The following is a 24407-nucleotide window of genomic DNA, read 5'->3' on the forward strand; positions in this document are numbered from 1 at the left end:
TTCTTGGGGGAAAGTCATGTGCTTTAAGTGTGCATTACTGTAAATGTATGGTATGTACATAGCCTTAGACAACTCCAGAGTGGGGGACAGATGGCATTAGTAACAAGGGCTTTATAGAAACTCCCTGTTCAGAGGCAGCAGATTTCAAGAAGAGTTGCAGCTCAGTGGCTTTTTCACATGGGAAGGTCCCAGGTTCAATCCCCATCATTTCCAGGTGGGGCTCAGAGGGATTCTGTTTTGAAACACAATGGAGTTGCTGCCAGTTTGTGAAAAGAGTTCTGAGTGGGATGGACCAATGGTCTGACTCTGCATAAGGCAGTTTCCTATGTTCCTTTGTTATAATGCACCAACTCATAGGACAAATATAATTTATGATGGTATAACAAAATCATTAAAATACCATAGAATAATAAAATGCAGAAGGTTATTCAAATTCACTCTCTAAAAATGTTTGATGAAACAACAATGTTTTCTGCAGGTGGCGAAATAATCAGAATTGTCTGATTTCAGTAGGATGTGACTTTGTACAATTGGCCATGCAAAGGCCAGAGGTTTCCACACCTCACCACCCCAAGTCCAGGCAGGGCAGAGGCACGGCCACAGTTGAGCGGCTAAAATTGCTAAAATGAGAATAATAATAATACTGTGGGAGAGGGGTATTCTTTTTGCTTGTTACTCTCACACATTTTTATGTTTTTATATTGTGAACCACCCTGTGATCCTCGGGTGAAGGGCAAATTCAATTAATTAATTAATAACAGCAACAAGTGTCGGTCCATTAGGAGGGCTTCTCCAGGTGAATTGCAATAATCTGAGTGGTGCCTAATGGACAAGGAGGTGCTTCAGGTGAATTTAATGGTGAGGATTTATGTTCCGAAAGGCAGCATATTGGAAGAAATAAATTCATGTGCACGCAATTGTGCAGCAGCCTGGCTCACATTAGTCTCTCCCTCTCTTGGAGTTGGAGAAATCATGCAGATCCCGTCCTCCGGGCCACCACATGCTGGAGGCTATCTGTGTGACAGAGGGGAGGAGGCTCACCATGTTATTTAAGCCCTGCTCCTCCAAGAAGCATGTTTCTACCACAATGCTATTTAAGCATTGCTCTTGGCTTGATGTGTGACCTAGAGTTCAGATCCAAGACAAATAGTAGGATGATTTTATTAATTAGCATTTCCCTTCTCCTTCCTCTCCTCCTCCTTTGTAGATCTACCATAGCAACAACAGTTATGTGACAAATAGACAAGGTCGTTGCTTTGTAGGGAAGTTGAGTACTAAGGAATAAAGTCGGGTAATTGGAAGGGAAGAGCAAATGATGCCATGGAAAAGAAAATGTCCCTATCCTTTCACTGCCAAATGCTCCAAGGATCTCAATTTGCTAATGAGCAATGGTCTCACCAGTAGGGCACTTCCTTCCTTTCACCCTCACGGCCTCATGGGTTGCAGCTTTAGAACAATAATAATAATTGGAGGAGAGGGGAAGCTTGCCATCCCAAACACTCAGAACCTTTTTTTTTTTTTTTTTTTGAAAGAAGAAATTAATATAGCTACAAATGATTTTATAGCAGGGGTGGGGAACCTGGTGCCTTCCAACCATTGTTTGACTCTAATGGTCTGAAATGATATAAGATATAATAGAAGTTGAGTTTAAAACACAGACCTTTTTAGCCTATTGCTGAATGTTTGAATGCCTTTTGAGTCCATGCCTCCCTTGACCAACCACATTCTTTCTGCAGCTCCCCTGTGGGAACTGCTTACACTGGGGCTCCATTACAGATTGTGCGTATGTGGGGATTCCTGTACCACCCTGCCCCTTTTGGGCAACATTTTTGGCGCACATGTAAAGTGGGAGCGCGCATGCTGACACGAACCCAAGCAAGACCACTGTTCTGCAGGTCCCAGCTGACACACTGCACATGACAGCCCGGCTTGCCTTTTCTGAAATTAGTGTCCTCAATCTCCCCAGGGTGCCAGGGTGCACTGGTTCGACAACCAATGGCCTATACAGTGGTACCTCTGGTTACGTACTTAATTCGTTCCAGAGGTCGGTTCTTAACCTGAAACTGTTCTTAACCTGAAGCACCAATTTAACTAATGGGGCCTCCTGCTGCTGCTGCTGCTGCCGCGCCAGTGGAGCATGATTTCTGTTCTCATCCTGAAGCAAAGTTCTTAACCCGAGGTACTATTTCTGGGTTAGTGGAGTCTGTAACCTGAAGAGTATGTAACCTGAAGCATACGTAACCCAAGGCACCACTGTATTTAACAGTCTCCTAATGCTAATGTTAATGTTTGGTTTTATTTTGTTGTAAACCGCTTAGACTTTTCATTACAATTAAGTGGTGCATGAATTTTGTTTAATAAAACAAATAAATAGCCCAGTGACATGCAGAGGGTTGCATTTGCCCAACCCTTGACCTAGAGGAAGGATGTATGCCATTTCCTTGTGAAAAAGTCATGGTTATGCATGTTGGATATGTTTCTGGCAGTGGGGGTTCCTCTGCACTTCCAGACTCAAATGATCAAGGTCCCATCAAGTAAATGTTTTCTCTAGATCTGATCTCATTGAAGTTCAGACAGAATGCCTTCTTTCATGTATCAGATTCAACCTGAAAATGCAACTCTTTGAGCCTTCTTCCAAGCAAGGTGTTTGTTGAGAAACTACATGGCTGTTAGACATTTTGCCTTAAATCAAGTTTGATGGAATCTGGCCAGAGCACGTAGCCATTCATAGTCAGATTTTATTGTGGACTCCATGGGTTTGAGGACCAGGAACTGTTTAGTCTCAGTGAGCTACCTATGCTATCCTATGCTATGCCGCTGTGGGATTGTGGAAGAGGGTACGTCAGGCCCTCAAGTCTCTCCCCAGTCCCACTGCTTCCTAGTCCCACCACCTCTTCCCAAGTCACACCCCTCCCATGTCCTGCTTTTCACCGTCTTTCTTTTTCTTTTTTAACATAATTTTTATTGAGTTTCCCATACAGTGGTACCTCAGGTTAAGTACTTAATTCGTTCCGGAGGTCTGTTCTTAACCTGAAACTGTTCTTAACCTGAATCACCACCTTAGCTAATGGGGCCTCCTGCTGCTGCTGCTGCTGCTGCTGCTGCCGCGCCAGTGGAGCATGATTTCTGTTCTCATCCTGAAGCAAAGTTCTTAACCCGAGGTACTATTTCTGGGTTAGCGGAGTCTGTAACCTGAAGCGTATGTAACCTGAAGCGTATGTAACCCAAGGTACCACTGTATTTCATTTTAATTCAATACACATATTCACAACATATATTATTTGCTCAAAAAGAGCATTGACCTCCTTCTCTCCCTCTTTTCTGACTTCCCTATGACATTAACATATCTATCACATTTCCATAATCACTTCCTTACTTTATATCAACATTTAAAAATCACTCTCTCATTTGTAAATTAGCATCTTAATTTCACATTACTAAACATTTCATGTTAAAGCTACAAACGTTTTCAGATAAGTACAATTTTCTTTCAAATAATAAATAAATTTGCTCCAGTCCTTTTGAAATCTTTCATCGGATCGATTCCTGATTTTCCCCGTCAACTTCGCCAACTCCACAAATTCTGCCATCTTTATCTGCCAGTCCTCAAGTGTGGGGAGTTCTTGCTGTTTCCATCTTTGGGCCAGGAGGATTCTTGCTGCCGTTGTGGTGTACATGAATAAATTTACATCTTTTTTTATTAATTTCTTCACTAATTAGCCCCAGTAAGAATGCCTCTGGTTGTTGTTTTTACTAAAGTTGTATTTTAGTATCCTTTTTAATTCATTGTAAACAGTGTCCCAGAAAACCTTAACTTTGGTGCAGGTCCACCACATATGTAGGAAGTTCCCTTCCTTCACCCTACATTTCCAGCATGATTTATCCTGACACCTATACATTTTAGCAAGCTTACTCGGGGTAATGTACCAACAATACATCATCTTCATTAAGTTCTCTTGGAGAGCCACACATGCAGTAAATTTGATTGTTTTATTCCACATTACTTCCCATCTGTCAAAATCAGTATTATGTCCCAAATCCTGTGCCCATCTTATCACACTCTTTATCATCCTTTGTATTCCACTCTAATAGTACCTTATACATTTTTGACACCATTTTCTTTTTACTACACAACAGTTCTGTCTCAATTTTTGATTTAGTGTTACCAAATCCATTACTTTTATAATCTTTCCTAAAGACATCTTGCAATTGGTGGTACTGTAACCAATCAGTTAGCTTCCCTCAACTCTTCAAATGATTTTAATTTTAATTTACCATCGACTTCCACCAATAAATCTCTATATGTCACCCATTCCTTCCCCATATTCTTCTTTTTTACTGCAAATGCCTCCAGTGGTGAAATCCACCAAGGGGGTTTGTGTTCTAACAGATTTTTATGCCTATTCCATACCTCATACAAGGATTTTCTGATGATATGGTGCAGAAACCCTTTATGTACTTTTACCTTTTCATACCACATGTAAACGTGCCATCCAAACCTGTTATCAAATCCTTCTAGATCTAATACCTCCTCATTGTCCAGTGTCATCTATTCATGCAACCAACTAAAGCAAGATGCCTCGTAATAAATTTTTAAATTTCGTTGTGAGAAGCCACCTCTCTCTTTTACATCTGTCAAAATTTTGTATTTAATCCTAGGCTTCTTCCCCAGCCAGATAAATTTAGAGATTCGTTTTCGCCAAATATCAAATTGCGTTGTTCCGCATACGATGGGGATGGTCTGGAATAAAAATAACAATTTTGGGAACATGTTAATTTTATTTTATTTTTTTAAATTTTAAAAACCTTTATTTTTATTCCAGCAACTTAAAAACACATGTACATCGTTCACTAAAACAACATCATCAAAGAAGAAAAAAAAGAAAAAGAAAAAAAGAAAAAATTAAATAAACCCAGAGTCAAATTCCATACTGTTCAGATACTAAGTCATTATACACATCTGTTACATTGTTAGACTTCCCACCACCACAACGTGAGCTGTAATTCAATAATATATTCGGCAGTGTCTTTTGCTAACCAATAGAATAGAATAGAATAGATTCTTTATTGTCATTACACAAGTGCAACATTGTACAAAGTGCAACGAAATTGGATGCCATCCCTTAAAACATCAAAAGCAAAACAACAACAACAACCAAACAAACCACATTCCAGCCACACCCACACCACACCCATCAAACTCCCAGGTCACACTATCGAGTTACAGCATTCAAAAAGGCCACAGCTCTTGGATAGAAACTGTTTTTCAGTCTATTTGTCTTTGACTTGATGTTTCTATATCTCCTGCCAGAAGGCAGTAGTGCAAACAAACCGTGTCCCGGGTGAGATGAATCATGCAGGATGTTATTTGCTTTCCTAAGACAACGGGAACTGTACAGTTCTTCCAAAGATGGGAGAGGATGACCAATAATCCTTTGGGCTGTGGTTATGACCTTCTGGAGCACCTTCCTCTCCCTAGCTGTACAACCGGAGAACCAAGCACAAATACAGTATGTAAGAATGCTCTCTATGGAGCCTCGGTAGAAGGACACCAGCAGTCTCTCACTCAGATTGTTCTTCTTTAAAAGTCTGAGGAAATAAATTCTCTGCTGGGCCTTCTTCACCAGAGCGGTGGTATGTGCGCTCCAAGTCATGCCCTGATCGATAGCTACTCCCAAAAACCTGAATTCCGCCACCCTCTCCACCCGTTCCCCGTTGATATACAAGGGCTGAATGTCCGCCTTTTTTCCCCTGTAATCCACCACCAATTCCTTGGTCTTAGCCGTATTAAGAGCCAGATTGTTCTCTCCACACCAAACACAGAGCCGCTCCACCTCGTCCCGATAGGCGGACTCATCCCCTCCTGAAATGAGCCCCACCACCGTAGTGTCATCAGCAAACTTGATGATTTTGTTGCTGGAATAGATGGCTGTACAGTCATACGTATAGAGAGTGTAGAGCAGGGGACTCAACACACAACCCTGTGGTGAGCCGGTGTTAAGGCTAAGGGCTGTGGACATGTGTGACCCTACTTTAACCCTCTGAGAACGTTCTGACAAAAAATCCAAAACCCAGAGACAGGTGGAGTTGGAGAGTCCAATCGCCTCTAGCTTGGACACCAGTCTATGGGGGAGGATAGTGTTAAAAGCAGAGCTAAAATCCACAAACAGCAGCCTCACATAACTCCCCGGCTGCTCCAGATGGGACAGAGCAGCATGGAGAGTGGTATTGATGGCGTCTTCTGTGGATCTATTTGCTCTGTATGCAAACTGGTAGTTGTCAAAAGTTGATGGAAGACAGGAAATAATGTGACGGCGCACCAGTTTCTCAAAACACTTCATGATGATTGGAGTCAGTGCAACTGGTCTATAGTCATTCAAACTACTGATTGTGGATTTTTTAGGCAGAGGGACAATAGTTGACGACTTCAGGCAGGGTGGGACAATAGACTGGTGTAAGGACTTATTGAATATCTTAGTAAAGACCCTCGCCAGCTGATCCGCACAGCCCTTCAACACCTTTCCAGTGATGCCATCAGGTCCAGCCGCCTTCCTCGGATTCGCCATCCTCAAAACCTGTCTCACCTCATGTTCCTCTACCGTGAATGAGGGGCCCCTATGGGCTGGTGGCTGTAATACCGGCGTCTCAGGTGGCTCCTTCTCGAAGCGAGCAAAGAAGAGGTTAAGCTCCTCCGCCAGCAAGGGGTCACCGTCGACAGCACCAAGGTTAGGTTTGTAGTTGGTAATATGCTGAATCCCCTGCCACATCTGTCTTGTGTTGTTGCTCCTTAAATTATCCTCAATCCTCAGCCTATAATCCAATTTTGCCCGTCGAATACCCCTCCTCAAGTTTGCTCTTGCTACACTGTAAAGCTGCACCTCGCCTGACCTGAAAGCCCTGTTCCTTTCCCGCAACAGGCACTGGACCTCTCTATTCATCCAGGGTTTCTGATTGGGGTAAAACCGGATGGATTTATTTACAGTGACAGTGTCTGTGCAGTGATTGATATAGCACAGAACTGCCGCCGTGTGCTCCTCCAGGTCTGAACTATCGAAAATATCCCAATTGGTTCTCTCAAAACAGTCCTGCAGCTGGTGAATAGCACCTTCAGGCCAGATTTTAACAGATTTTAATATTGTGGGAGCCCGTTTCCTGACTGGGATATATGCTGGTACCAGGAACAGAGACATATGGTCGGACTGGCCCAAGTGTGGCAGCTGTAAAGCCCTATAGCCGTGATTTACATTCGAATAAACTTTATCCAGTGTCTTGTCCCCTCTTGTGGGACATTTCACATGCTGATAGAGCGTTGGGAGCACTGTTTTAAGTTCAACATGGTTGAAGTCTCCCGCAATGATGTGCACAGCTTCAGGATACTTGTCTTGCTGGCTGCTGATAAGGTCCTGCAGGCATCCCAAAGCCAAGTTGGCATTGGCATCTGGTGGCACGTACACACCAGTTAACATAACAGCTGTGAACTCTCTAGGGAGATAGGCTGGTCTACATTTAACAGCCACATATTCCAAATCCGGTGAACAGTGACTGCCCACAGTCTTCGAATGTTACTACCTCGCAGTTTTTATATTATACCTACTGTGATTTTGATGTTTCCTAAAATCGTCTCCATGTATGAGAGGAATTTATTCCAATCGTTAATAAATTTGGTATTTTTCTGTTGTCTGATTTTCTGTGTCATTATTGCTAAGTCAATATACTCAATTAGTTTGGTTTGCCATTCTCTGATTGTTGGGACATTGGGTGTTTTCCAATTCTGTGCCAACAGTATCCTAGCGGATACTGTTGCGTACTGAAATAGGGTTTGGTTGTCTTTCTTGATTTCATCCCCGACCATTCCTAAAAGGAATGCCTCAGGCTTTTTAGGGAAGGTATACTTTAGAATCTTTTTTAATTCATCATAAACTGAGCCCCAGAACTTCTTTACCTCCTCGCAGGTCCACCACATATGGTGGAAATCTCCCTCTTTCTTCTTACATTTCCAACAGGTCTTGTCTCCGGTTTTGTACATTTTAGCTAATTTTGTTGGTGTGATGTACCAACGGTACATCATCTTTTCCATATTTTCTCGGAGACCGACACAGGCTGAAAATTTCATATCCCTATTCCATAGTTTTGTCCATCTTTCGTATTCTAGGGGGTACCCTAAATCTATGGCCCATTTAATCATAACCTCTTTAACCTCCTCGTCCATAGTGTCCCAGTCTAGTAGTTGGTTGTACATTTTGGTTAAGAGTTTAGACTTCCCTTCTATTATTTCTAGCTGGAACTTAGATTTATTCTTACTCATTCCGACTTTTTTATGCTCATTCCATAGGGCATTGATTTGGTGAAATTGAAACCATCCTGTTAATTTATCTTTTAACTCTTTGTAGGGCCTGATTTCCCATCCTTTATCAGACTTTCTCAGAAGATCAGCGTATGTCCACCTTTTGCCTTCCATGTTTAGTTTCTTGATTGCTAGGATATCAATGGGTGACAGCCACCATGGGGTATCCTTTTCTACCAATCTCTTACATCTATTCCATACTTCCAACAACGCCCCTCTTATAATATGGTTGGAGAATCCAGCATGCACTCTCCCCTTATCATGCCATAGGTATGCATGCCACCCAAACCTAGCATCAAAGCCCTCCAAATCCAATAGGTTGGTGTTATCTAGGGTTATCCATTCTTTAGTCCAGCAGAGACACGAGGCCTCGTAGTACAGTTGTAAATTCGGGACCGCGAACCCTCCCCTATCTCTTCTGTCGGTGAGCAGCTTATATTTGATTCTGGCCCTTTTACCCTGCCAGATAAACCTAGACAGGGTCCTCTGCCATTCCTTAAACATTGTTGTGCCCCTTACTACTGGAATGTTTTGGAATAGGAATATCATTTTTGGGAGGATATTCATTTTGATGGCAGCCATTCTCCCTTCCCAAGAGAGTTGCAGTCTGCTCCAGCTATCTAAGTCTTTTTTACATTCTCTCCAGGTTCTGTTATAATTGTCTTCCACCAGATTTATGTTTTTTGGGGAGACCCAAATACCCAAATATTTAACCTTCTTCGACGTCTTTATCCCGGATTCGAGCTCGATTTTGTTTTTTGATTGTTCATCTACGTTTTTTATCAACATCTTTGTTTTAACTTTGTTTAGTTTGAACCCAGATGATCTTCCAAATTCCTCCATTAATTCAATAGCTGTGTTTATCCCTTTTGTGGGGTCTTCTATTGAGATTACTAGATCGTCAGCGTAAGCCTTTACTTTATATTCCTTTATACCAATTTTGATCCCTCTTATTTCCGGTGTTTCTCTTATTTTCTTCAGTATAACTTCCAGGACCATCACAAATAATAGAGGTGATAAAGGGCACCCCTGCCTTGTACCTTTTGTGATCTTAAACGAATTTGTCAGGTTACTATTAATGATTAATCTTGCTCTTTGGTCTGAGTAGATTGCCCTTATGCCTTCTAGGAATGGCCCTCTTATTCCTACCTTCTCCATGCATTTTATAAGAAAGTGCCAAGATACATTATCAAAAGCCTTTTCGGCATCTATAAAGATTAAAGCAGCAGGGATGTCAATCCTGAGATCCAGGTATTCAATTATATTAACTACATGTCTTACATTATCCTTTATCTGCCTACCGGGCAGGAATCCGGCTTGATCTTTATGGATCGCTCTATTCAAATATTTCTTTAGTCTATTCGCCATTATTCCTGCAAAGATCTTGTAGTCATTATTAAGGAGTGAAATTGGTCTGTAGTTTTTTACATCAAGTATATCTGAATCTGCTTTAGGTATTACTGTAATGTAGGCCTCTCTCCACGAATCAGGCATTTCCCCTCCTTGCAAGATGTTGTTAATTACGTTACTAAGTACCGGGGCCAAATATTCCGCTAAAGTTTTATAGTATTTTTGTGAGAGGCCATCTGGGCCTGGAGCCTTCCCGGGTTTCATTTTTTTGATAACTTCTCTGACCTCTTCCACCGTTATTGGTTCATTTAAAAGTGTCTTTTCCTCCTCTGACAGCTGTTCCCCTCCGTTCCTTTCCAAATACCTTCCTATCTCATTTATGTCTTCATCCTCCTTTTTTCTGTACAGGGTTTCATAGTACTGAAGGAACTTTCGATTTATCTCACTGGGATCTTCTATTATTTGGTCTTCCCATTTAATTTTGTTAATCACCCTTTGTTTTTTCCTTTTTCTCAGTTGCCACGCTAACAGCTTACCCGTCTTATTTGCCGACTCAAAGTACTTTTGTTTCATCGTTTTTATTCCCCATTCTACCTCTTGATTTAACAGTGTTGCGTATTGGGTTTGTAATAATTTGCAAACCTGTTTGGTTCTCTCATCCCCAGGATTTATTATTAATTTCCCCTCAGCTTCTTTTAATTGCTTGACTATTTCTTCCTTCTTTGCTTCTCTCAAATTTTTTCTATATTTATTCTGTTGAATCAGGAAGCCTCTGAGTAGCGCCTTACTTGCATCCCAGACCACATCAATTTTAGTTCCTTTATTCAAATTTAGGTCAAAATATTATTTCAAGATATTCTTTGCCTTACCAATAGTCTCATCTTGTTCCAGCAAATAATCGTTCATTCTCCATCTATATAGTCCTAATGGTTTGCACTTTATTTCCAAAAAAATTGGGTTGTGGTCCGAGAGAGTTCTAGGCTCTATTTCACATTTCACCGATCTTATCGAAAGCTCTCTAGAGACCCAGATCTGGTCTATTCTACCCCAGCTCTGGTGTACCCCTGAGAAATGCGTAAACTGTTTTCCTGTTGGGTTTTTGAACCTCCAGATGTCAATCAGGTCTAAATTTTCTTGGAGATCATAGAAGGTTTTTGGGAGCTTCCCCTGCCTCCCTTTCCTTCTTTTTCCACTCCTATCTATCTCGGGTTCAGGGACTCCATTCAAATCTCCCAGTAAGATTAATTTATCATTTTCTAGTTCTAGTAGTATTTGTTCCAATTTTTTTAAAAACTCAGTTTTGTTTGTATTGGGGGCATAAACTGATACTACGTTAAATTTTTCCCCTTGATGGGTGATTTGGATCCCCAAGATCCTCCCCTCCTCATCCTTACAAATTATTTTGGGTTCCAATTTTTCTTTAACATAGGTCACCAACCCTCTCTTTTTATTCACCTCTGAGTTAATAAACTCCAGTCCCAACCTTTTATTCACCAATATATGTTTGTGTTTTTTAGCTACATGGGTCTCTTGACAACAAACCACGTCACATTTTTTATTCCTCAAAACTTTCTCTATTTTATTCCTTTTTAGTTTCTCATTTAGGCCGTTAACATTCCAAGTTAGAAAGGTTAAAGACATTGTTAAAATTAAATATCAAGTTTATACCTGACTTTCAGTTACTTGTTTCTTCCTCCTCCTCTGTTTCCTCCCCTTCCACCACACCTTCCTCCCCTTCCATCTCTCCATCTCCCTCTCCCTCCCCCCCTCGCAGCTTCGGTTTCCCCCCACCCCGCCTCCCCCATCTCCAACTTCCTGCCTATCTGTTGCTCTGTCCTCCTTTTTACCAAGCTCCCTCTCATATCTCCTCAGAAATTTTTCCACCTCTAATGGAGTAGTCAGCTTAAATCTCTTGTCTTTAAAGAAAAAAGCAATTCCTTCGGGGAATTCCCATCTAAATTGAATATTATTCCTTCTCAAGACTCCTGTTATATATCTGTATCCCTCCCTCTTACGTAACAGTCTGACCGGTATCTCTTTAAGGACGATTGTTGGTCTACCGCCTATTATTAATTTTTTATGATAGCTCGTTTTAAGTATCAGATTCCTCATTCCTATTGAGTTAAACACTACTAAGCAGTCTCCAAGGGGCTTCTTAGTTTTGTTCTGGTATGTTCTCGTTTTGATTCTAAAGGCGTTTTCTATCGTGTATGCGACCTCCTCCTCTTTCACATCTAACCAGTTAGCCAATTCCTTAATTATTTTCTCCTTAATATTTTCTTTCATCTCTTCCTCTATACCTCTGAATTTTAAGTGCATTTGCCTTTGTCGCATTTCCGTCATTGCAATATTGTCCCAGATCTGCTCCTGCGTCTTATTTAATTCTCGTATCTCCTCCTTCACTTTTTCTGTCTCCCTTTTCTGTTCTCTCATATCTTTCTGTGTTTTTTTATTGGATTCCTTGAATGTCTTTGCTTTGGCCGCTAACTCTTGAACTTTATTCGAAAGCTCCCCTATTGCACCCTCTATTCTCCTGTCTATCCTGTCTTGCATTTCCTCTAGTTTGTTTTCTATGTTGTTTTCATTCTGTTTAAGTTCCTCCTTAATTTTTAACCACAGAAAATCTAAGTCTTTAATTTCTTCCTGTCTAGATACTTTCCTTTCACCTGGAGTCCCCCCTCCCCTTTTCCCGTTCTTCCCTTGCATTTTGCTCCTGGTTACCGGTTATGTTTATGCTTTTTGGAGCTAGTTCTCTCCCTGTAAGGGCTCACAATCTCCTTATTACCGCTCCGTTAGTCCTTTCCAAGTAATTGTACCAGGTGTGTGGTCCAAGGCTACCACTCTGAGCCGGTTCACTTTCCGTCCTTTCTACCCAGGGTGTTGGGGGTATCACCCCTTATATTTAAATTATAGTCAGTCTTAAATTAGGTAGCGCTAAGGTCAAGACAAGGGTGAGATTCCGAAGCTTTCCGAGTGGGGGGAACAGTTCTGATCTGTAGTTTGAGTTAGCTGTCCTAATTAGTAATTCCGATTATATTGAGGGGCTTTTTCCAGTCTCTTTCCATCCAGCAGGAGAGCCCCTATCTTAGTTTCCTAATCCTATTTCTGTTCTTTCTCCACAGTTAGGGAGTTAACAGAAAACCATTTAACGTAGTAACAAAAAGGTCGTATTAAATATCAGTCCACTTATCAGATTATTCAGAATTATTCAGGAGGTAGTTGGTTACTTAATTGTTAGCAGAGGGAGAGGGAGAGGGAGAGGGAGAGGGAGGGCGGTGGGGGGCGTGGTTGTATAAAATTTACAGATTGAATGATAGAAGCAGGCGGGGGGCTTGACTGTGACTGTAGAGGGACAAAATCAAATGATGAGTAAATTGGGGGGGAGAGCGGAGGGTGGGGGGAAGGGTGTGTAATAAACAGTAAACAGTACACAATATACAATAAGAGTAAACAGTAAACAATAAACAACAAGTAGCTTAAACCACTAAAAAAATAGGGCAGGTAGGCAAATCTGCCACAAATAGTTATCTATCTTTAACGTCCTTCATAAAGCGCTCTGCTGTGTAGTCACCACCAAGGGGTCTTGTAAGTCCTTAATAGAAAGTCATTGCAAGTCCTCTAAAGCGTATCCGCAAAAAACAATCATAATAGCGTCTTCTCTCTGTCCCATCTATATTCCTCCTGTCCTCTCAGTGTCCTTCCCAACAGCGTTTACTGCTGTATGGACTTAATAGGCTACGCTTGAGAGTCACGAAAAAACTTAAGTTGAAATCCCTGGTGATAACCCAAACATATAGGCAGATGTAGGTCCGTGCCAAATTCCCAACAAATAAATATCCAACTCAGACAAACAGTCTTAAATCCATTTGTGTATAGAAATTCTTTTGGTTTGGCCGCAAATGTCCCTCCTCGTTCCGCACGCACACAGTTCGGCCGTTCCGAGTTACTCCCTTTTCTTAACTGCCCGCGATTCCAAACCCTGCGCCATTTTCGCTCTGCGTCGGGTGGAGTCCATACATAAAAATCTGTTACAACCCGGACTCACCCATCTATAGTCCTTATCTTTGGCGTTATCCCAAATCCATTCACGGTGGGGATTCCTTTTTTAAGCCTTTAGAGGTTCGTCGCCTTTCTCGGTGGAAGCTTGAGGCATCGTAGCTCGGAGACGGGGCTCTCCCTTGTTACGCACCTGACCCCGCTCTGCGCTCCCTCTCCACGAAGGGAGGGGAAGCCACAGAAGTGAAGCGTCGCTCCTGCGCTGCCGGGAAACCTTCCCCCAGGGGTACCCCCCCTGGGCTTTAGCTTTTTGAGGGGCGCAGTGCCTTTGCGGCTCCCCCAAATCTCCGAGTTACTCGGAAAGCTTTAGCGTGGCTCTCCGCGCTTCCTCACCGTCCACGGCCGGAACCGGAAGTCTCCTGGGAACATGTTCATTTTAATAGCTGCGATTCTGCCCATAAGCGATAATTTCATTCTAGTCCAAATTTCTAGGTCTTGCTTTATCTCGTTCCATACCTTTTCATAATTGTCCTTGTAGAGGTTGATGTTTTTTGTTGTAAGCCATATGCCCAGGTACTTTACCTTTTTGCTGTCATTAGTCATGTTTTCATTTGTGTCTCTTCTATTTTCTTACTGTCCATATTTTTTGCTAATAATTTTGTTTTGCTCTTATTAAGTTTGAATCCTGCTAGGTGACCATTTTCTTCTATCCTTTTCATTGCTTCAACTGCACTAGTTGTTGGTTGTTCCAACGTCAACACAACATCATCTGCAAATGCTTTATACTTGTACTCTCTATAGCCAATTCCAATGCTCTTTATTTCTTTTGTTTTGTCTATTTTTTTCAGCAGGATTTCTAATGTTGTTATAAATAATAACGGAATAACGGGCGCCCCTTTTGATATTTCAATTCTTTCCGTAAGTGTGTTATTGATTATTAATCTGGCATATTGTTCTGAATAGATTTAATTCCATTTATAAATGTCGTTCCCATGTTCATAATTTCTAGATTTTTTTTTCATGAAGTGCCAAGACACATTATCGAATGCCTTCTCGGCATCCAAGAACATATCCTTTTTCTGCCATCCAAAAATTCAATTATATCAATAATGTTTCTAACATTATCTTTCAGTTGTCAACCAGGCACAAAGCTGGCTTGGTTTTTCCCAATTCTCTCTCCTAATATTTGTTTATACTGATTGGCTAGAATACTAGCAAATAATTTATAGTCATTATATAGGAGAGAGATTGGTCTATAATTTTTTTACTTGAGCCGGGTCTGTGTCAGGTTTAGGAAGCAGGGTGATATGGGCTTCTCTCCAGGTCTCCAGAATTCCGAGCATTTCTTATAGTATTTGGGTGTCAATCTGTCTGGGCCTGATGCCTTACCAATTACTGCTTGTTTTATTGCCATTTTAACTTCTTCTATTGTTATATTATTATTGAGTTGAATTTTCTCCTAGTTTGATATTCTCTTCAATTTGTTCTGTTCCAAATATTCTTCTATTTTACCTTCATCTTCCTTTCTTTTACTAAATAATTGTTTATAGTATCCTTGAAAATTCTTCTTAATTTCATCTGGATTTTCAACTGTTTTCCCTTCAACCGTCAATTTCGTTATCGTATTCTGTTTTTGTCTCTTCCTAAGTTGCCAGGCGAGTAATTTTCTTATCTTATTCACAGATTCAAAATTTCTTTGCTTTAAAAATTTAATTTTCCATTCTATTTCTTGATTTATTAATATCAAAAATTGTGTTTGTAACTTTTTAATATCAGTTTTAGCTTGATTGTCTTTGGGGTTGTTTGCTAATTTTTTTCATTACTTATTATTTGTTTTAATATCTTTTCCTTTTTACTCTCTCTTGATCTTTTTTGAATTGCGTTCTGCTGTATCCAAAATCCTCTTATTACCGCCTTTGATGCATCCCATACAGTATTAATGTCCACTCCTTTGTTCATATTAAACTCAAAATAATCTTTCAATGAGCCAACAGTGTGACGCGGCAGCTAAAAAAGCCAATGCAATTCTGGGCTGCATCAATAGGAGTATAGCATCTAGATCAAGGGAAGTAATAGTGCCACTGTATTCTGCTCTGGGCAGACCTCACCTGGAGTACTGTGTCCAGTTCTGGGCACCACAGTTCAAGAAGGACACTGACAAACTGGAACGTGTCCAGAGGAGGGCAACCAAAATGGTCAAAGGCCTGGAAACGATGCCTTATGAGGAACGGCTAAGGGAGCTGGGCATGTTTAGCCTGGAGAAGAGGAGGTTAAGGGGTGATATGATAGCCATGTTCAAATATATAAAAGGATGTCATATAGAGGAGGGAGAAAGGTTGTTTTCTGCTGCTCCAGAGAAGCGGACACGGAGCAATGGATCCAAACTATAAGAAAGATTCCACCTAAACATTAGGAAGAACTTCCTGACATTAAGAGCTGTTTGAATGTTTTTTGTGCCTTTTGCAATATTACTTGATTATCCAGTAATCCGTCATTCATCCTCCACCTAAATGTAGTCTCTTCTTTCCCTTTCATTTCCATTTTTATTGCATTAGGGTCCAAAATAGTTTTGGGGAGGATTTCTGTTTTTGTTGTTCTTGTTGCCAATTCCCTATAAGTCCAAATATAATCGATTCTTCCAGCACTCTGGTTTGGTTCAGAAAAGTGACTGAATTGTTTTTCTGATGGATGCTTTAATCTCCAAATGTCTATCAAATCATTATTTTGTACCAAACTGAAAAAATGTTTTAGGCAGCTTCCCTTGATTTGTTATCCTTTTCTTTTCTGTTCTGTCCCTTTCTAGGGAAACCACCCCATTAAATAATTAATATTATTTTTTGGTCCATAAAGTTGGTCCTCTAACTCTTTACAGAAATACACTATTATCTCCAGGAATTCCCACTTGTACCATATTTCATTTCTTCTTAAAATTAAGGTAATGTCTCTATAATCTTCATGTTGGAAAACTAGCCCCATCTGGAGAGGCTGTCTCCTCTCCCTGCTCCCGGAGCTGGTTTACTGGTGATCTGCCTCTGGCTGCGATCCAGAGATCTTGATATAGGCAACATTTCCCAGCGTAGAAAATGCACACCCACTTCTCCCCCTTCACAGGGGAAAGAAGAGTAGTCAGAAATCTATTTACATGTTGTTTATTTCTGACATTACAGCTCTACAGAAAACGTGTTCGATCACTTCAGTTTCCATCCAGCAAGTGACAAAGACTTCCTTTACAAACGCAACAGGAAGGTCTCAAATTACACACTGGACACAGACTCCCAAAGCCTGTGAACTTCCAGGAATTTACTTTCCCACAGCTAGCCATATCACATGATGTCAACAAGCTGGCTGTCTGCAGCTGCGATGTTCTCATATTGTAACACTTCATGGCGTTTCAGAAATCTTTTCAGTGTTTCCTTGTAAATTATAATGAATTTTTCATCTATGTGTAACCTTTTTTCTCGATTTGTTCTTAAAATCAAATATTTCATTTCTCTCGAGTTCAAATATACAAGGCAGTCACCAGGCAGTTTTTTTACCTCTTTCTGTCTTCTATTTAATCCTAAAAAGCCTTATCTATTGTTTTTCCAACTTGGTCTTCCTCTAGTTCTAGCCAATTTGCAATTTCCTTTATCAGTCTTTCCTTCATATTCTCTCCTTCCTGCTCTATTACTCCTCTGAAGTGGAGATTTAATTCCTTCATTTCCATAAAGGCAAGAGCATCCATAGTTTCTTCATGCATTTTAGCTAGATCAGCAATCTCTGGTTTTATCCCCCCCTTTTATTTTCTCTAACTGCTTTCTGTGTCTTTTTTACAGTCTCTTCTAGGGTTTGTGTTTTTGTCCTGACCTCTCCTAATTGGCCTCTTAGTTCTGCCACCAATTTATCATTTCCCCCCTCCATTTTATCAAATTTGTTATCTAATTTTTTTTAGTATCTTTTATATCTTTTCTAATTTCTGCTAAGGTCTCTGCAATATCAAATTTAAGTTCCTCCTGTTTCAAATTTCTCCTATCTGTTGGTGTGGCTACCAGTCCCTTTTCCCCTTGCGTGCTCATTTTGATTATCTGATTTTCTCCCATTCCCCCCCCCCCCCGCATTTCCACTCTCAATATTCCCTGTAGTATTATAAGTTGCCACTAGGTGTTTCACAAGTCAATACAGTACAGTCACAAAAAACCCATTGTAATTATCTTTTTGACCACTTGGTTTTAAGCATGAGGCACCCACAGAGAGACCAAGCGGGAGGTGAACAAAGGATAATGGCATCAGCTCCTTTTCAATAGAGTGACGCTCTCTCTTCAGCTGCCAATTCAGCCTATCCAAATTCCAAAGTCCCACCCGCCGTCTTCAGTCTCTTCCCTGACCTAATATCCACACCGCTAGAGAAATCTCAAGCCCCCCCCCCCGAGAAATAAAAAAGGAAAAATAAAAAATAAAGTCCACGAGTCACCAAAGGTATGACACAGCAAAATTCTCCGGAGCCTGCCGAGTCTTCCGGGTCTCCTTGAGCTTATGCCAGTTGGAGAGATCTTTAGAATCCCTCACAGAAATATCACTGGTACTGGAGAGACTAGATACTGTTTTTCTGATCTTTCTTCCTCCGTTTCGAGGTTTCAAAGTTGTGAGGTATCAAAGTTACTTAGTTATTTTCAGCTGAGTCAGCGGGATTCCCCCTTTCGCAGCACACTCGAACCGCTTCTCTATTCAATTTTAAGATTGTTACTCTGTTGCAAATATTGTGTCCATAAAGCTCTTTCCCAGCTCTTTCCTCCCCTCCCCAATGGGTCAGAGACGTTTAGCAAATAAATCAGTTATTGTCCTTTTGCAGCAACGTAGTCTTGGTTTTGTAGTAGAAAACTTACTGCTCCATTCTCATGCCAGCAGAGAGATGGACTCCCCCTTTTTACGTTTCCTCTGTCTTCAAAACCAGTTGTCGTCAAATAATTCCAAATTTATTCTTTGTTTTGGATTGTCCTTTTATATTGGGAAATCAGCTGCCTTTTGCCATCGGAACTTGAGGCTTCTCTTAACAGGCGTAGCGATTAAACCCCCTATGCACCCGCGCCTCCATCCCCTGGGCTTCTGAGCCTTTTTACAGGATCTTTACCCTGGGGGAGATACACCAGGGGTGCCGCTGGGTCCCCAGCACCCAAAACTCCCTTTTGGGGTTTTTCTGGAGCTCACAGCGCCTTTGTGAAGCTCCAATCTCCTGTTAAACTCGGATTTCCCCGTAGAGGCTAAATCCGCGTCAGTAATGGCTCCCACAGCCGACCAGAAGTCTGCTTTGCACCTTCTTTCAGTGTGATGTGTCCTTGCACTCTGATAATGCCTGCTTCTCTGGATGGAAGGAGGGGAGTAGGTGTAAAAGCTAGCTGACTGCACGAAGGCAACATTTACATTTGTTGCCCCCTCCACTTTTGGTCTTAGCCCCACCCACCACTAGCATGAAGGTATTTCTTCATTCATTCACTTATTTATTTCTCAATATATATGCCACTCAACTGGCATGGGCATTGAACCTTAATTCAAACTCGGGGTTGGGATAGTGTCCTCCATTACACCAGTAACAGGCTGTTTTGGGGGCAGAGGAACAAACAACCGACTGTGTAGCTTATACACAGGACATAGGAAGCAGTGTATATTTAAAGCAGTTGTCATATCAATTGCCATGGATTTCCCCTCAAAGAACCTGGGAACTGTAGTCTTTGAGGGTGCTGAGAATTGCTAGGAGGCCACCCCATTATTCATCTCACAACTACAATTCCTAGAGTTCCCTTGGAAGAGGAAGAGGCTATTAAGCCACTTTGAGAATTGAAGCTCTGTGAGGGGAATGGGGGTTTCCTAACAACTCTCAGTCCCCTTAACAAACTGCAAAGTGCCCAGCAGTCCTTGCGGGGAGCCGGGATTGTTTAAAGTGGCATGATACTGCTTCAAATGTATAGTGCAGAAGTAGCCTTATGCCAAATCTGATCACTGGTCCTTCTAGCTTTGCATTATCTACTCTGACTGGCAGTGTCTCTTCATGGCTTCAAGGAGCAGTTTTTCCCAGCTGTTCCTGGAGGCACCAGCAATTGAACCTGGGACCTTCTGCCTACAAAGCAAATTCTCCACCTCTGTGCTGCAATTCTTCCCCAGCTCTGTCCTCCAACAGAGAAGAATGGCTTCAGTATCTGCTGCCTGAAGCAGTTCCCTCACTTTGTCCAACGGCAGGCCCTGCCAGCCCTGTCTAACCATAGAGGCTCTTCCTCTCCTAGTGGCAAGATGCCACAGATGATGAGCGCTCACCACATGGCTGCATGCACCCCACAATCATAGTTGCCATTGGCCACTATGAGAATAAATGTGAAAGATAAACCATTAATGGCACCTCCCTTACCTAGTTTAGGAAGTGAGGCCCAAGCTGGAGGTGGGTCTGGAAGTGGAGTGAGAAAGACTGGCTGGGGAAACCCAGCCAGATTGTTGGAGTATAAATAAATTGTTGTTGTTGTAGCTAAAGGTGAGAATGCCTGTTGGGCATAATTATGTAATAAAGCTATTTCTTATTCAGCTCACCTGACCTGCTTTTGTTCTCTTGCAGAGACCAACCTGAGTTCCCTAAAGCAGTCACACCTGGATAGTTCTCCTGTGGTGTCTTCGCCCCATCAGAGAAGAGACTCTGACAGGTACTGCCAGCTCTGCACGGCTTGGTTTAATAACCCAATGATGGCACAGCAACACTATGATGGGAAGAAGCACAAAAAGAATGCGGCCAGGGCAGATTTACTAGAGCAACTAGGGAAGACGCTGGATCTAGGCGAGTTAAGAGGTAAGAGCCTTTGGTTTTCTAAAAGCATCAACGTGGGAACCCCCTGTGTGCTCTCCCCAGTCCTCCAAGCGTCCATGTAGCAAGCCATTGGGAGGGCTCCATGCAATTCCAGTGATTTCCATCACACTAGTTGAATGCCCTACCCCAGGGGCTCAAGACATCTTAGGGTGCAGCGTCTGTCTGTCTGTCTGTCTGTCTGTCTGTCTGTCTGTCTGTCTTTTCCTGGGGATGTGATGTGAGATCTATGAGGTCAGCTGCCTCATAGGAGTGATGTTTGCCTCCAGTTATGTGCTTATATTGAGGAAGAGTTGTGGCTCAGTGGAAAAGCACAGAGGGGGCTGGGAGAGAAGTCTGTCTGAAACCTGGAAAGCCAGGCGGTGCCACTAGGCTCTGATTCAGTACAAGGCAGCTTCCTATCTACATACCCTCCAACATTCATCAGATGAAAATAGGGGCATTTCTCACTCCCCCCTGGCCGCAACTGACCCTCCTTGGCCCCCATTTTTTGTCATTGTCCCCTGCAAAGCATTTCCTATCAGAAGAAGGGCAAATGTTGCCACCACTAGTCCAAAGGGATACATCACACACCCCTTCACCATCCTGAGAAAAACCCTTAATCTTGATTTCATTTGATTCTTTGGTAGATTTACAAAAATAAAAAAACACACTCCTAAATTAATCTTATAAAGGGGCAGAAATAGATGCAGACACACAAAGCATTTTTTAAATAAAGAAAATCAAGACTGCACTTTGCTGCCCCATTTTCCCCGCCCAGGGCAGCCCTGCCTTCTGCCTGCACCTCAGGGCTGGCGCCTCATGCGAGACTGGGCGTCAGCAGCAAAAGCAGCCTCTCCTCCTCCTCGCCTGCTCTCCAGCATCTGCCACAAGGTGCCCAAGGGAGGAGGCCATGGAGAGGCTCCACCGCAGCCGCAGCTGCTGCTGCCACTGCTGTTGCTCAGGACAAGCACCAGTTCAACCTCCTCCCTGAGCTTGGCGAAATAGGGACATTCTGGGATCAAATCAGAAGCTGGGAAGGCTTCCATAATTCTGGGACCCTTGGAAGGTATGTATCTATGTTCCTAATGGGCTGCTGTAGCTTAGTAGTAAACCATCTGCTCTGCATGCAGAAGGTTCAGGCCTCCTGCAGATGCCATCTTATTAGGAGGTCTGTTCCACACAATGTAGAAATCAGGCATTTAGTGTTGTGACACCTGCCCTTTGGGATGCCCTCCCCTTGAATATCCAAAAAGTGCCATCTTTGTTGTCTTTTCAGTGCATATAAGACCTTCCTCTTTCTCATTCTGCATGTGTACAGCAATTGTTTTCAAGATGCTTTTATTACCTTACCACTTGTTGTTCACCAGCCCAGGCTCCTTGTTATTATTAGATAATAAATGTAAATGAATCATCAGCTCCAGGTGGGGCTGGGAGAGACCCAGCCTCAAGCCCTGGAGAGTTGACAGTCAGTGCTTAGACAAGGCTTAGCTTGGTGGTTGGATTCAGTAGAAGGCGGCTTCCTATACTCCTTGATGTCGTGGTGCATCTGCTTTGCATGCAGGAGCTCTCAGCTTAAATCCTTGACATCCCTGGGCTGGCTGGAATAGACCTTTATCTGAAAACCTGGAGAGCCACTGCCAGTCAGTGCAGACAGTACCGAGCTAGATCATAGAATCATAGAATCATAGAGTTGGAAGAGACCACAAGGGCCATCGAGTCCAACCCCCTGCCAAGGAGGAAGATAAGCCGGTGGTCTGACTCAGTATAAGGCAGGTTCCTATGTGTGAATTGCCTTCAGACACTTCTGGTGGGTCTTGCCCGGGGCCACTAATGAACCATTGATGGGGTTTATGCATCCCACAGACCACAGTTTAGGCACCCTTGGTCCTAACTTTATCCTACTTTATCCTACTTTAGAACGGCTGCAGACTGAAGAATATGGCCCATTTTCTACCTTGTTCCCACAAAATCCCAGCAGGTGAGGTCTCCCTGGGGGAGGGAGGGTCTGCAGCCACTTTTGCCAAGGCCCATTCATTCCTCATTTTTACAGGAACTGCCCACCCAATTCCCTTCCTTCTCCGCTGAAATCTGTTAATTATGTAAAATCTTGACAAAACACATCTCCTGAGTTGGGGAAACATGCTTTCCCCTTTCCCTTTAACTTCCTGCAGTCAAGTACTATTAGCTGGAAGCCCATCAAATATGGAATGTTTTATCCATTTATGTCTCACTAAAGGGATTTGAAAACAGAAGGGTTTCCTAGTGCTAAATTATATATAGTTTTTTTTAATGTGCTGTGTTCCTTTCCCCTTTCCCTGCCTGAGCTCCACAAAATGCAGGTTGAGTTTCTAGATGAATCTCCTGTTATTAAATCCTTCTTGAATGGGTGGCATCCTTCCCTCTGGAACAAGCACATGCCACAAGTGTTCTTCAGAATATATGTAAAACACAGAGATTGAAGCATTCTCCTCTCATCTGCAACAACAGATGTTGTTGTTGTTGTTGACTCCTCTCATCTGCCCCAAGGCAGCAAATTTAGCAACATAACCCCTAACAGTATGATTATATGTGAGATGGAAATAGGTGGTTCTCTTTTATTTGCTGCGTCTCCTGCCTCGGGCAGAATTTCCTTTTATGTCTTATTCCAGAAAAACCAACAGCCTTGACCCAGAGACCCCCGTGGGCCTTATTCTCCAGTGCCCTCTGGTGCAAAACTCTTGCAACTGCAGCATGAAGTGGCTTCCTGGGCTTCTTTCCTCTATGTTAGAGTGGTTTAAGACTATGCTGCCCATTGCTTTAACCTTCCCTTGGGATGCACAGGTGGTTGCCAAGGGAGTCTTGAGCTCCTGCCCAGCACCTTCGTATTAAATGCCTTGAATGATCCAAGTCTACTCGAGTCAATAGTGGTGTATGGTGTGTTGGGGGAGGGGTAGTACCTCTGGTGGGGGACATGTCATGCTCCTTCTGGGATAGTTTGTCCTCACCCTGCTCCCAGCTCTCACCTGTGGCTCCAGGAAGCTGTCAGCAGGTGACAGCATCCACACCCCAGGGAATGTCTTTGACTGGCCGGCTAAACCAGGTGAGGGAAGCCGATGGGTTTCAAACTCTTGGTGAGTTAAAGACTTCCCTGAATGTGAAGACAGGTGCTGGCAGATTGAGCAGAGGAGACCAATAGTGGGTCCAGCAGTCAAGAAGGTTGTTTCTGCATGTGCTGTAAATAATAATAATAATAATAATAATAATAATAATAATAATAATAAACAACTTTTATTTGTATCTCGCCCTCCCCAGGAAGTGAGGGACAAGTGGGGCTCGTCCATCTGGGAAGGGAGCCCATCTAGGAGAAGGAGAACTCTGCCCCTTAACCTCTGCTGCCTTGCAGGGTATCTTCAGGAGAAGAAAAGGCTCAGGAGTAAACCCTCCACAAATCCAGAGTGGCATCCCTAAGATGGCTGGATGGCGCCGTGTGCGCCCCTTTCCAGCAACTGTGGCAAACATTGGTGCCAAACATTCTGCTTTCCTTTGGACCACATCAGAGAGGCCAAAAAGGGTGTCTTCCTGTTTGGTCAGCCCAGAATCTCCGTCCACACAGCCCAGACTTGCACATTGGGGAGATCACAGAGTGGTGTGACTTCACCCCTGGAGGCACAGTCCATTGTCTCTCGAGACAGAGGGATGGCAGCAACAACCTCTATCTAGTCATTGTTTCCTGCTTGGCAGGGGGTTGGACTCGATGGCCCTTGTCGTCTATTCCAACTCTATGATTCTATGATTCTATATCAACCCTGATTTGCTCCTAGTGTTCCATGGCCAACTACGGGCTCATCCACACTTCCACTTGTCATGAGTTTGAGTGGTTTACCATTTGCCCCTCTACTTTCCCCAGGAAAGTACCCTGATGAATTGGAAGAAACT

At 42.6% G+C, this 24407-nt stretch overlaps 2 protein-coding genes across 5 annotated transcripts in view; both read left to right on the forward strand.

Moving 5' to 3' along the window:
- Positions 1-24407, forward strand: part of LOC308592420 (tigger transposable element-derived protein 1-like) — a gene marked incomplete at its 5' end in the record, with an annotated part of 444148 nt that overhangs the window by 239641 nt on the left and 180100 nt on the right. The gene's annotated exons all lie outside the window — the stretch shown is intronic.
- ZMAT4 (zinc finger matrin-type 4) overlaps positions 1-24407 on the forward strand; it is a 303658-nt gene that overhangs the window by 216074 nt on the left and 63177 nt on the right. For all 4 annotated transcript variants that reach the window (XM_081201037.1, XM_081201035.1, XM_081201034.1 and 1 more), the window contains one exon: positions 20268-20495. In XM_081201037.1, the coding sequence (XP_081057163.1) occupies positions 20268-20495 (228 nt within the window). The remainder of the gene's footprint in view (positions 1-20267; positions 20496-24407) is intronic.

This window comes from Podarcis bocagei, assembly GCF_964188305.1.
Source record: "Podarcis bocagei genome assembly, chromosome: 7".
NCBI lineage: Eukaryota > Metazoa > Chordata > Lepidosauria > Squamata > Lacertidae > Podarcis > Podarcis bocagei.